Source organism: Pocillopora verrucosa, chromosome 5 (assembly GCF_036669915.1).
Source record: "Pocillopora verrucosa isolate sample1 chromosome 5, ASM3666991v2, whole genome shotgun sequence".
NCBI classification, from domain to species: domain Eukaryota; kingdom Metazoa; phylum Cnidaria; class Anthozoa; order Scleractinia; family Pocilloporidae; genus Pocillopora; species Pocillopora verrucosa.
Genome location: NC_089316.1, coordinates 8,099,375 through 8,112,019, shown reverse-complemented (window position 1 = coordinate 8,112,019; position 12,645 = coordinate 8,099,375). Strand labels below are relative to the sequence as shown.

The window sequence follows — 12,645 nt, the reverse complement described above, 5'->3', positions numbered from 1 at the left end:
ACATCCCTCAACTAATTAAAAGTACTTCTATGTTTTACAGATTTCACCAACAAGCCCTAGTTGAGGTTAAAATTTTAGAACACCTACGTAAAAAGGTCAGTATGATCTCAGATGTCAATCTACGAGGTTGAAAACTATAATAATTATATAATTACGTGTTAGAAATTTGAAATGTTGCATTATTTACTTTGCTTTGCATTTTTTCCGCAGGATAAAGAAAACAGTTACAATCTCATACACATGATTGACTATTTCTACTTTAGGTAAGTGCGCATGCAACTCTTTCAAACTCGGGGCCGATTTCGTTGTTGAATGAGGGCCGTTTTTCAGTCCTCGTATCATTTTTTTAGATTTAAAATGTCAATTCTCTTCACTGTTGGCCATACATATCTTCTAATTTCAGCTCTGAGAATGTGGTGGTTAATGAAGCACTATCCCCTTGTTGACATTTTTTTTCCATCAACTTTCGGCTTGTGAATGTATGGATATTGTAAGGAGAAATTCATTGTTTGGTCACTCCTTAAAGTGAAAGGATTAAAATGTTGAAATGGAGTAGTAATACCCCGTATTACTTCTGAGGAGAGCTGGGGTGGAGTCGGTTCAAGTTCGGCTCGGGTCGGCTCGGGTGAGGCTCGGGTGGGATGAGGCACTTGCCTCGAAAGATGTTTACACTTTTCTAAAATGAGTTGTTTTTCTTTTAGGAATCATTTGTGCATAAGCTTTGAACTCATGGGGTAAGTCTCAAGTTTTATGAACCTTTGATTTGTATTCTCGTTCTGATTCAAAAGCACGGCCTTTTTCTGATGTCAAAAAAGCACGAACTCTGTAACCATGCGATGCGAATTGCGCCGTAAATTTTGACGTTCTAAGTTTATGTTAAGTTCAGTCTTTTGTTAAGTAGAGAGAGAGAGAGAGAGAGAGAGGTGTTTATTTAACTTCTTGCTTGACCGACACATTTTATAAATCAATTTTGCAGCATGAATTTATATGAATTGATAAAGAAAAACAATTTTCAAGGATTTAGTCTCGCTCTGATAAGAAGGTGAGTTATATTAATCTTTGTGTTCAACAAAATGATTTTATGATTGATGACATGTTGTGTATGATTGTATTATTTCATGTGATCTTTACTGTTATATCTCGCTTTTTGCATTTTATGCTATATAGTTTATGAATTACATTGCATATTTCTCCAAGTGTATAACACATTTTACATTTAGCATCTACCGTTTCATTTTTCACTCTCAGAATACTTTATTTTGCATTTTGCATCTCACGTTGTTGTGATCTTGTAGTAATGTCCAAAGTGGTGTATTAGTACTGCTGTTGTGATTTTTTGGTAGAACCTGTTTTTTTTTCATTTCAGGTTTGCTTATTCCTTACTTCAATGCCTAAGAGTTTTGGACAAGGAGAAGATCATTCACTGCGATTTAAAACCGGTAATGTATTTATTCTTTTTTTTTTTCTGTCGCGCAGTTAGAGTACTTCTAGGCTGAGAAACCACACTCACTTTGATGGTTTGTCTCTCTGTTCGTTTGACTGTTGTTTTTAATGTTGTTTTTCAATTACTTCCACTGATGTTTGTTCAATATTTCTGATTTATAGGAAAACATTTTGCTACGACAAAGAGGGCAAAGCTCCATTAAAGTAATAGACTTTGGTTCGAGTTGTTATGAGCATCAAAGAGGTAAGGTATAAAAGAAAAGGTTCAAAATATGTCGCGAGTATGGGACAAAAAAAGTTTGATTTTTTTATAAGGATTCAAACGCCAGTTGGTTCCCATTTCACTAACTGAGCTGCAAATTTCACATGGGTTAGCAATGTTTTACACTATTTTTATGTGTGAGACGCGTCCTGTACAAAGCGTGTGATGAAATAGATTGAGAAAATTGTAAGTCAATCTAATGTTCAACTCTGGTATCAACATCCGACCAGTACACCTTGCAAGTTAAGACGATAATCGTCGCTTCTTTACGCTTGAATTAACCAGTCATGGCTGGCAAGTCTCCATTGGTGGGCGGACGCATTACACGGGCGGGAAAACTGTTAAAAATCGACTAGCTCTTGAATGATGATTCTTTGAGAAGTATATGTTTATATAGGGAAAGATGTTTTTTCGTCTTGTCACGAGCGTGGGACAAAGAAAAAATTCTGAGTCCCCATGAGGAATCGAACCTCAGACCTTCGGAATCCGCGCTCCGATGCTCTAACGACTGAGCTACAGAGACTTCACGGTGAGCGAGGTCTATTACGAAGTTCATATGACACGCGTCCTGCATACTGCTAAAATCAGCAATGTACATGTTTATATAATTTATATATACACCCGTTTTCAAAAATTTTTATTGTTGAATTTTTACAGTGTACACGTACATACAAAGCCGTTTCTATCGTTCACCCGAGGTCATTTTGGGTAAGCTAATTTTTTTGTTTGTTTGTTTCACACGAATGTCGTTAGTTTTGTCTCACTGAATTCAAATTATCTTTTTATTCAGTCATTTTTGCATACATGGTTACTCAGGGTTTGGTTTCACGACGCTCATCGAAATGCTCACAGACGAGGAGTTTTTATGAGTACTGACTGCAACATTAAAATAAATATGTGAATCCACTTAATAAGAGAAACGAGAGCACTGAAATTCTCGGAGTAAAAACTTGGACCAAACAGCTCGATGAGGAGTCTAACGTGTTATTTACTCGGCAGCATTGATTCACCACCTCTTCTTCTTTTTTCATTGTTTTTCGTTAGGTATTCCTTACAACATGGCGATTGATATGTGGAGTTTTGGATGTATTCTTGCTGAACTCTACACTGGGTATCCTCTTTTTCCCGGTGAAAATGAAGTAGAACAGTTAGCGTGTATAATGGAGGTGAGGTTTTTATTTTTTTGTTTGTCTTTGTTTTGTTTTGTTTTTTTTTGTGAGTAATGGTCCAGATTTGAGAAAACCTCGAACTCTTCTTTCCGTTGGTGTCAATCCTTTGAGTTCAGCATGTAGTTTCTCCTGACAATTTCCATACTCTATCCAGCAAAAAAGGTTAGGAGAATAGATAAACCAATCAGTTAGAGAATCTTACTTTGTTTGAACGCCAGGTTCTCTTAACTAAGTTTCAACTAAATATATGTAAGTAAGTTAAGAGAATTGCTATTCTAATCGTACCTAAGTGAAGCAGTCTTGTCCTTCTTCTGCATCCCGTTTGGTCCATGCCAATTGTTAAATATAAAAGGTTTTTTTTCATCTTTCAACAGATTTTAGGCAAACCACCACCAAGCGTATTGGAGCCAGCTTCAAGAAGACGGATCTTCTTCGGTTAGTATTCCTGTTCTTTGGTATGTTGTATATTTATGCGTTCTGTATTGATTCCCAGTCGACCTCGTTGTTCAGTAATGAATTTGTACAGTTACAACTTGGTGCTTGAGGGGAGTGAGGGAGGAGGGGATGGGGGTGATCTGCAATGAACTGGTATTCCACCATAGAGAATTTGTAACACCCCCAGTGGCTTCATGCAATGGAAACTTCTCTGAAGGATGAAGCGCCCATGATAATTTCTGCACCTCTCTCAACGGTTTCATTGTCCGCCATTGGTAAGACTGACGAGTTCCTTGATGTAATTTCTTGCGATGATTTGCAACTCTCTGGTGCCGATAAAAACCGTTCAGGCACAGCTACTGTTTTTTGTTGAGCTTGCGTTCATTTTGATGTTTAGATTCCAAAGGAAACCCACGCAGCTTGACGAACTCCAAAGGAAAGAAACGACAAGTCAATGGCAAAGAACTCAATGCAGCACTGAAGACAAACGACGCCTTGTTTGTGGACTTTATCAGAGGCTGCTTAGAGTGAGTACGATTTTTTTTTTCTAATCATAGTCGAATTCAAATTATTTTTATACTATTAACGTCTTTCTGCACCAGAAAGGAAGTGTTTCCATAATGATACGTTTTCAAAATTCTCCAGTTTTCCGATTGTTGTCGTAAATCTTCAGTTCGTTTTCAATAGCGTTTTTCACTCCTCTACTCTAGAAACGAAGCGTTTCAAAATAATCCTCCTTGGAAACCATTTGCAAAAGCATTTGTTTTACTGGGCGAGAACGCTTCAAAAGCATCCGTTTTCAAACTAAATCGAATCTTTTTTTGTCCGTAGGGTCCAAAATTCTAATGATATCAGGCGTCTTTATCTCATGTCTATGAACGACCATCCCTTAGTTAAAGGTTAGGATTTCATTTTTTTTTTTTTTCTTTCCAATTCTCAGATGGGACCCAGCAGCTCGTTTGACCCCTGATGAAGCTTTCCAGCATGAATGGATACAAGAGGTAAGGACGCTCTAGAGATCAAGTTTCACTTGCGACGGATATGTATGGAGTTTGACCCTGTTTCATAATGCCTATATGGGGTCGTAGGCAAGAGATTGCACCCAAGAGGTCGCGAAGGGAATGGGAAGGAGCAAAGGCCCCTCGCTCGATCAAACGGAGAAAAGCACCAGCCAGCGAAATCCTTCAAGCTCCCACCGGTTATTCTAGCTCTCTCCTTACTCTGTCGTGGGTGGCTATTTTTTCCTTTGTTCGTTCTTTTCGTGTTTTCTGATATTTGATTCCCTTACAGATATTGTTCGGAAAGAACGCGAGGAACGCGCGCGAAAGAACCAACTGCGAAGAACGCGCGCGAAAGAACCGACTGCGAGGAACGCGTGCGAAAGAACCGACTGCGAGAAAGCGCTCGGGTCACCTCTTCGGTGCGCCGGTCTACATCAGTCGCGGCTAGTTTAATTGAGAGCTTACTACGCAGACAAGTTGGCGTTCACAGTGACCTTATTTTCTACCATTATTGTTATATATTTTATATTTATTTTTTATTTATTCATTTATTTTCATTTTTTGCTTTTATCTTTTCTTTTTCTTATTTGATCCTGTTCAATATATTTTTATTCCGGTTACAATTTGCTCTTGCTCCAGGGACGTCAAAGACATCGCGGGACATCTCGCCTCACTTCCCGACAGAAGGCTACCACGGATGCGCACAATCCTTCAGAAACAATTCCGAAAGGACCTACCACAATTCCTGCAGAGGCCAGCAAAAGGCATGCTGAAGGTGGCGTGATGAAACGAAGTGCACGAACGCGAGAAAGATTACAACCTATCGGAGCCGACGCCTCGCATACGGTTCACCATGACAGTAACAACAATATCACTAAGCCGGCGGAGACTGGGACCGAGACAAAAGGAGCAGTGGCACCGCTGACGAAGAGAATCACTACAGAGGTCGTGAAGGAGAAACCTGGAACAGCTAATAAAGCGAATGATATTGAAGAAGATAGAACTGAAGAAATCAGTGTAGTAGAAGGAGGACAGTTCTTACCTCCTATCAAATGAATGAATGGATTTAAGTCGCTTCAACGAGAGGGGATATGCCTTAGATTTTAATTGCGATACCACATTGGATGTATCGAAACTGAATTTGATCCGCGAGCTGCGAATTCTTTAACTACAGACCTTTTTAATCGGAACTGATTTTAAGACTGACTTTTAAACTGAGGGTCATTTTCTATCTGTGATTTTAATTTTTTTTCTTTCATACATTAATATTTTATACAGACAGAGCGCTAGTTAACTGGTACATCGTTTTTGGTATAGTGAATGAGGTAATATTACAACAGTGTTTTCTATTTTCGTACCACGACTTGAATTGGTTCTTGTATATATGAAAATATCTCATTTTAAAAGGATCGTGATCAAAGTTTCACCAAAAAAAAAAATCGTTCATAAATTGTACTTTGGGTTTTTACCCCCGCGGGAAACATTTTCCCTCGTTTGACATAACAATTGTAAGGAAAACTTCAAAGATTTTGAAAGAAAATGTTCATAACATGTACAGAAATTTTGCAAGGAAAGAAGCGGTATTCATATATTTCTTTTCCAACTGAATTATCAGAATCTTTCAACTATTAATGTGGAAATAGTTTCGAAGACAGAAGACTTTTTTGCGTTAACCAGACAATCCAGTAAGGACAGAAATGTATAGGTGTCTTTAGGAAAACGTTGTCGCCGTTTGGAGTTTAACAGAGTGAAATTATTTATTTGTCTTTAAATTGAAGGACAAAAAAAAAGTTGTATATTTAATTTTGATATACGAGTGCTTGGATATTTAATTCACAAGATGTGTTTTAATATATTTGATGAGTTGTGTTAATATATTTTTATAAATTATTTATGAGAGAAAGAAAATTGCAGTGAATATTTAAGTGTGGTATCAAAACGGTGTGTCTTGAATTACGTGGTTATTTTCCTAGCTCGAAATCCATTAATATATTTAGGATGCAGAAGAAAATCCTTGGGTTTGTTTTAAGGAGAAAAATATTGTAAATTTCTTAAGCCCTAAATGTAATCAGAAAGTTCATTCTTCTTGTGATGTTAATACGTTATGAAGCAAACTAAAGTACATGTTAAATTAAATTTCATCCACGACATGCATCGTTCATAACTGTTCACTGTCAGGAGTATTTGAAAACTGACAGATCTTTGTACGCTTAAGGTTATCTTCGAATACGATTATGATCCCCTGCCCTTTTTAAACTAAACAGAGAATTTTCTAATTGTAAAAAGAAATCTTTATCTGAGTGGAGGATTCTCTGTGGAAATATCTTGTTACGTGCAGGATTCAATAAACTGGCTGACCGCGATCATTTGTCTGGTGTGAATGAAGGGAGAAGCAGTAGCTTGGTAGCTAGTTCGTAGGGCTCTGCATGATGGGAGACTGGGCTCAAGCTATCAAACGCGTTTCACAGTAGCATGGTGGCGGGCTTCCTCCTAAAGGCCATTAACATTAAGTTAGCTCTTATAAATCCAATCTCATTTATTTCTTAAGTTGTCAGCTCCGAAAAGAGGGTAACGAAAGGCCTTGAAATATGGTTGAAATTTTGATAAGAGAGATCCCCGTGCTCGGTTCAAAGTCACGCGATATCACTGCAGTCACGCTTGAGATCGCGATTCTGAAGTTATGGATTAGTTCAAAACAGTGATTTTGGAATGGCCGAAGAACCATTCAGCATCCAGAAGGTGCAGGGATACGACAATGTTTATTTGTTTCGGGAGAGGTTCTTTGATTCTCCAAATCAAGCTAACATTTGGCTGGTCAAAGGCACCAAGAAAGATTTGGTAATCGACACAGGGATTGGATTGTGGAATCTCCCTGATTTTCTCAAACAACAAAGTTTGATCGGCGACAAACCTGTGGAAGCCGTCGCTACTCACGTTCATTTTGATCACTCAGGAGGACTTTATCAGTTCGAAAACTTTGCCATTCACAGCCGGGAGGCCGAAGCCATTCGCCACGGCAACAACTACGAAACAGTCTCGATTTTTACAACTACGGCGGAGATTTCCGTTCCCCCTCACGAGGGATGGAACATTCAAGACTACCATGTGAAATCAGCTCAGCCATTCGAAGTTTTAGAAGAAGGATATGAATTTGATCTTGGAGACCGAAAATTGCGCGTGCTTCATTTCCCCGGTCACTCTCGTGGCAGTATCGGGTTAGTGGATGAACAAGCACGGGTATTGTTTAGTGGTGACACCATGTATGATGGATATTTAATCGACTGGCTCCCTTACAGCGACATTACTGCCTATGTTCAGACGTGCAGAAGACTACAAGAACTATCAAGCCAAGTAGATACAGTTTTTCCCGGCCATTTTAACTCTTTTGATGGGAAACGACTCCATTCATTAGCTACTGATTACATCTCCAGGGCAGGGACTTGTCACAAAGTTTCTTCAGCTCTAATGAAGGGTGTTGCCTCTATGGTGTTGAAAGCTAAACATTCTGGTAACATTCCTGCAAAGTTTTGTTACCACGCTTGCTGCTGCTGCTGCTTCCTGGTGTAAATTTAGTCAGCCTACTGGGGTAATATACAAATCTCCCTTCTCCCCAACTCCACCCAGAAAAAGGGGTAGTCCCCCTTTACAGGTGATAGAATTTCCCTTTCTATTTTAGGGATTAAATTTGTGAATTTCTGCTTGCTTTTGAGGCTGCATTAACCTAAAATGACAACAACTAGTGCTTTAGCAGTACCTCATAGAGGTCTGAGGTTGTCAGAAAAATGGTTTAAACTGTAATTAGAGAAACTTCATCAAATTGCCTCTCATTTTAAAGTTTTCGCTGCTATTAGCTGTTTGAGAATTGTTTCCTTTCGGAGATGAAAACAGATTTGGGCCATGCCCACAAAACAAGATTAGACTTGGCTTCAACTGACTCACAGCTAAGATCTAAAATTCAGTTCTCCTCACTGTCTATCATACAATTCTTAGTATTTCAGTGTTGAGAATTTGGTGTTGAATCCAATCCATTTTCACTAATTTATGTTTTTCCTTCTCCTTTTAACCTTTCTGCTTGAAAATGTTGTGAAATTGTAAGGAGAATTCCTCTTTGGTCACTCCTGGTGAGTGAGGAGAGTGAGTGAAAGACTTAAAAAGGCTTTTTGAAATTTTCTTAAAGATGCCCTGATATATATCAATGGGAGAGCATCTTCCAGTGACAGCAACTCCTTATAGGACTGGCGCTTGAGTGAAATGTGCTTGTTAGATATATAGTTTCGCTGGATAGTTTATTGATAACTACTTTGGAACCAACAACTGAATTTTACGGTTACTACGAAAAGATGATATTGATGATTACATTAATAGGACTACCCATAGTTTAAAACAAGTTGGTTTAAAAATATTTGTAAAATATGTTATGTTTGTCAATAAAATGTGTCGAAGAAATATGGAAGTCTAGTAAAATCATTCAGGCCTTTAGTGCATTAAAAGTAACAAAACTGTTACCAGATCTGTTTGTCTTGAAGACAGGCCTAAACTTCCATACGTTTCTTAGGTTCAAGGTAACTGTGTCACAAGCAAGGAGGAGGTTACGGACATTTTTCTGTTCCCTCTGTATGAGGCCTAGTATTTTGGCACTGGCAACTAGACCAATCAGTATTAACCACAACTGGATCAAATAAAGTGGTGTTGTTAATGTTGCTACTTCATTCCCAGACCCCAAACTTTATTGTAATCTCTCTTGTCAATTACCATTAAACCATGAACACCTCCATTGCAAAATATTTCTTGATTGTAAGCATCATCTTGTTTTTTCCTCTCTTATTTGTGGCCAACGCACTCTTAACCCTTTAACCTCCAGAAGTGATAAACATGTAACTTCTCCCTATAATATCCATTCAATTATCCAGCAAACAGGTAGTGAGAATACTCAAACTTGTCAGGAAGAGGTTGTTCTCTTGATCTAACACCAAATTCTTGTAACGAATTTAAAAGGAAATGTGTAGCAGCTAGAAGGGGGAAACAACGATCAGATCTTAGGGTTTAAAGGGTTAAATAGTTTATCAATTAGTTCCTGATGGCTGTCTGAAAGTTTAAGTAAGCCTGATTCAACCAATGCTCCATTATATCAGCAAAAAGATAAAAATGACATGCATAGCCTGCACTTTTACTACTCCTTCCAGTCCATTGGAGAGGTACATGGGGAGACTGTTCTAAAAGACAGAACAAGCATACTCTGTGACAGGGACAAATGCAAGAGTAGAAAAACTGAACTAGCTCGCAAGTACAAAAACCAGAGTTTACTATACAAGCACTTCTTGCCTTTCTTGATAATGGAGTCAATGTGACAGTTCATTTCATATCACTGGTGATGTTGAGGCCTAGTATTTGGCACTGGCAACTAGATCAATCGGCACATCACTAACAACAACTGAATCAAATAAAGTGGTGTTGTTAATGTTACTACCTCATTCCCAGACTCCAAACTTTATTGCAGTCTCTCTCGGGTCAATAATCATTAACCATGGACACCTCCATCGCAAAAATATTTCTTGATTGTAAGTATTGTCTTGTTTTTTCCTCTCTTATTTATGGCCAACGCACTTTGTGCCCAGGCCATAAAATGCTAAATACCAGCAGAAAAAACTCAGTCTGTACCTCACAGTGTGCACCTCTAACTTGGCTAGTAAGAGGTATGTTATCATGACAGTAATAGTAAAAATAATGGATTTCATCAGTGGCATATCCCCAAAGTGGCTCTTTATTCACTGTTTCTAGGCCAAAATTGGAACCTGGAGCGTTGGTTTATGGCGTAGAACACTGGACTGGCTGTAGTATGATTTTGTGGTGTAAAAAATCAAGGCTTAGAATAATTGGTTAAATGTTTAATCTGTTTCTTTATATGAATACTTTCACTTACAGTCAAGAGTTAAAACAAGTTGGTTGAACCTTTTGATCTAAAGTGACTAGCATCTAATTTCTCCTCACAATATCACCCCTAAATCAAACATTAAGGTCATGAGAACAAAGGAATTGATCACCACTTATGGAAGCTCTTCGTTGTCAAACAAATTCTCTTTGTCAGCACCTCAGGAAATGTATAGAGAACAGTATGGAGAATATGCATACTGATGTTAGGGTGTGAAGAGTTGTTGCTAAGTTGCACTTAGTTAACATTTTAAGAGATTTAATGTAAGAGGCCTATAAATTAATTGTTGGAAAAATCCAAATTTCCTCTACACAAATTCAATAACCAGTATACTAAGTAATATGTCAGGAAACTTCTAAACAAAAACAAAGTGCAATTATTACCATTTATATATTCAGTCTCCTACTCCTTTTTAAAAAAGCATTGACCTTTTAACAGTACTGCCTCTCTATCAGATGAAAGTGTCAACATTGATGTGGGCATTAACCAGTTCATTGAGATTGACCCTTCTACTCTGAAAATCACAGCACTATTTTTGCTTGATGATACAAAGAGTCTCATCAAAAATGGTTTACATTAGTCAGCTCTACCCTTATCTTTTTATTGGCACTATCGTGTATAACAAAATTTACATGATGGTCTAAAGCTCAAAAGTAAAGCTAAGTGGTACTTTGGTTTATTTCTTCACCTCCTTCTCCAGAACAGCCAGTGTAAGAGAATGGGATTGATAATCGTGAAAGTAAAGAAAATCATTTTTGACCAAAATCCAACTGAGTTGTGTTCAACATTTCTCTCCAGTTCATTTACTCTGCTATTTAGAAGTTGCATCTGCAGGATTAATTTTCTTGAGTCAGGTGAGTCGCCTCCCAAATAATGGCCAATATCACTGTCACTTTCTAAAGTAGTTCCTTCTCCTATCACCTCAAGACCAACAGCAATGCTGTAAAAAGAATGAATTCAGTTCAGAATGAAAAACCATGCAGGGCAATATGGTTTACTTTCTATCCAGTGCTAAATGGGGTTTAGAAGGGGGGAGTGGGGAAGAGGAGAAGAGGGGCAATCAAATGAATGCCTCTCCTCTTTGCAGACAGAAAGCAATAATATGTGATTGTAAAATAGCATGGTATCCCAACAAATACCACTTAAACAACACCAATAGCCTCCCTCCCTTCCCCCTGTCCGAAAAATCTTCGCTGCACTGTTGTCAAACATTTCAGCTGCTTAATTGTAACTTTAAATAATGATAAAATTGAAATTATGCTATAAAAGCACCCGCAACAAACAAGGTTTAAAAGTGATGGATATTTAAAACAAAAATGACTATTATGGCTAAAAAACATAATTCTTCGATCGACTGTGTCGATGGCTAGTGCTATTTACTAGTAAAACCTAGAGAATACTCATCTTTTAATCAAGGATTAAATATAAGAATCTCGATTTCAAAATATCAAGAAGAACTAATTTGATAGATTTTCAAACAAGCAACGTGTATGACCATTCTCTAAGCGGAAAAAAGGTAGAAAAAGACGTCGGATCTTGATCGAAAACCAAAATATCTAATATAATTAATTCAAACACACCTTTCATCGTCAATGTCTCTGGCGGCATTCGTTCTGCGATTTATGTTTCCACGAGCTGCTGTTGGCGAACCACTTACAGGCGCGGTTCTAGTTTGAGGATAATGCGCTGATTTTGTATCTTCAACGGTCAGTGTTCGTGGAGGAGTTATCATGCTACTCAAAGAGTTGACTGCCACCATTTCATCTTTTAAATCTCTCGGAATGTCACTTTTGGGCGAGTACGAACCAAGTTCAATTCTGTCAGGGATCGACATGGGCACTCTATCGCTGAGAATCTTTTTCGGTTCGTTCAGTAAGTACTCTTCGTCACCTCCTTGTACAGTGATTGTCTGAGGGATCCTCATTTTTTGGGAGAGATCTCCGTCGAGTCTTCCGTCATGAAAGTCAAACGGTATGTTTGAAGACAACTCAGAAGACACCCCCGCCATTTTGTTGATTTCAAACGGATCTGACGACCCAATACATGCTGGTCAGCCGTATCTCTAAAAACTTTCACGTCTTTCGTCGCAAAACATGTTACAACGTGTTAAATATCATCTCAACATAATGATTTATTCAGAGTAATTACCAACTGCCGTAACAAGGCGTACCCAATAAGGCCTTTAGCACCGAGTGAGCTTCAACCAATTATTTTTGTGTCCAGCAAGCGCGAATGGAATAACTATTTTACTCAATTCCATCAAATCCTGGATATTTGGGTATTTGGAGCATTTTTCAGCTCTGCCACAGTTTGCTGCAACAGTTGGTGCATTGCATTTTCATATGAGGTGACTCGGAATGTGAGCTGATAGCCGGGGTTGAATGAACCAATCAGAACACTAGAAAT

The 12,645-nt window shown here is 38.2% G+C and overlaps 3 protein-coding genes across 5 annotated transcripts in view; 2 read left to right on the top strand and 1 right to left on the bottom strand.

Moving 5' to 3' along the window:
* LOC131794639 (dual specificity tyrosine-phosphorylation-regulated kinase 4) overlaps positions 1-6,666 on the top strand; it is a 23,114-nt gene extending 16,448 nt beyond the window's left edge. For all 3 annotated transcript variants that reach the window (XM_066166751.1, XM_059112168.2, XM_059112170.2), the window contains 12 exons: positions 41-95; positions 211-263; positions 702-734; positions 977-1,042; positions 1,367-1,439; positions 1,606-1,687; positions 2,363-2,413; positions 2,750-2,871; positions 3,249-3,309; positions 3,707-3,836; positions 4,250-4,310; positions 4,950-6,666. In XM_066166751.1, coding sequence (XP_066022848.1) covers positions 41-95; positions 211-263; positions 702-734; positions 977-1,042; positions 1,367-1,439; positions 1,606-1,687; positions 2,363-2,413; positions 2,750-2,871; positions 3,249-3,309; positions 3,707-3,836; positions 4,250-4,310; positions 4,950-5,366 — 1,204 coding nt within the window. In that variant the 3' untranslated portion in view covers positions 5,367-6,666. The remainder of the gene's footprint in view (positions 1-40; positions 96-210; positions 264-701; positions 735-976; positions 1,043-1,366; positions 1,440-1,605; positions 1,688-2,362; positions 2,414-2,749; positions 2,872-3,248; positions 3,310-3,706; positions 3,837-4,249; positions 4,311-4,949) is intronic.
* A 110-nt stretch (positions 6,667-6,776) lies between these two features.
* On the top strand, positions 6,777-8,959 carry LOC131794646 (acyl-coenzyme A thioesterase MBLAC2-like). Its single transcript, XM_059112178.2, has one exon. It carries the CDS (start codon positions 7,020-7,022, stop codon positions 7,875-7,877), a length of 858 nt encoding a protein of 285 aa, XP_058968161.2. The 5' UTR covers positions 6,777-7,019; the 3' UTR covers positions 7,878-8,959.
* Positions 8,960-10,180: 1,221 nt separating this feature from the next.
* Positions 10,181-12,277, bottom strand: LOC131794648 (uncharacterized). The gene is made up of 2 exons (XM_059112179.2): positions 11,820-12,277; positions 10,181-11,179 (listed from the first exon to the last, which is right to left on the bottom strand). The coding sequence occupies exons 1-2, from the start codon at positions 12,245-12,247 to the stop codon at positions 10,924-10,926; spliced, it is 684 nt and encodes a 227-aa protein (XP_058968162.2). The 5' UTR covers positions 12,248-12,277; the 3' UTR covers positions 10,181-10,923.
* Positions 12,278-12,645: the final 368 nt, after the last annotated feature.

Coding starts and splice junctions, on each gene's coding strand:
- LOC131794646 (XM_059112178.2), top strand. CDS start 7,020: ATGGCCGAAGAACCATTCAGCATCCAGAAGGTGCAGGGATACGACAAT.
- LOC131794648 (XM_059112179.2), bottom strand. CDS start 12,247: ATGGCGGGGGTGTCTTCTGAGTTGTCTTCAAACATACCGTTTGACTTT. Junction 11,180..11,819: donor AGAGACATTGACGATGAAAG/GTGTGTTTGAAT, acceptor TTCTTTTTACAG/CATTGCTGTTGGTCTTGAGG.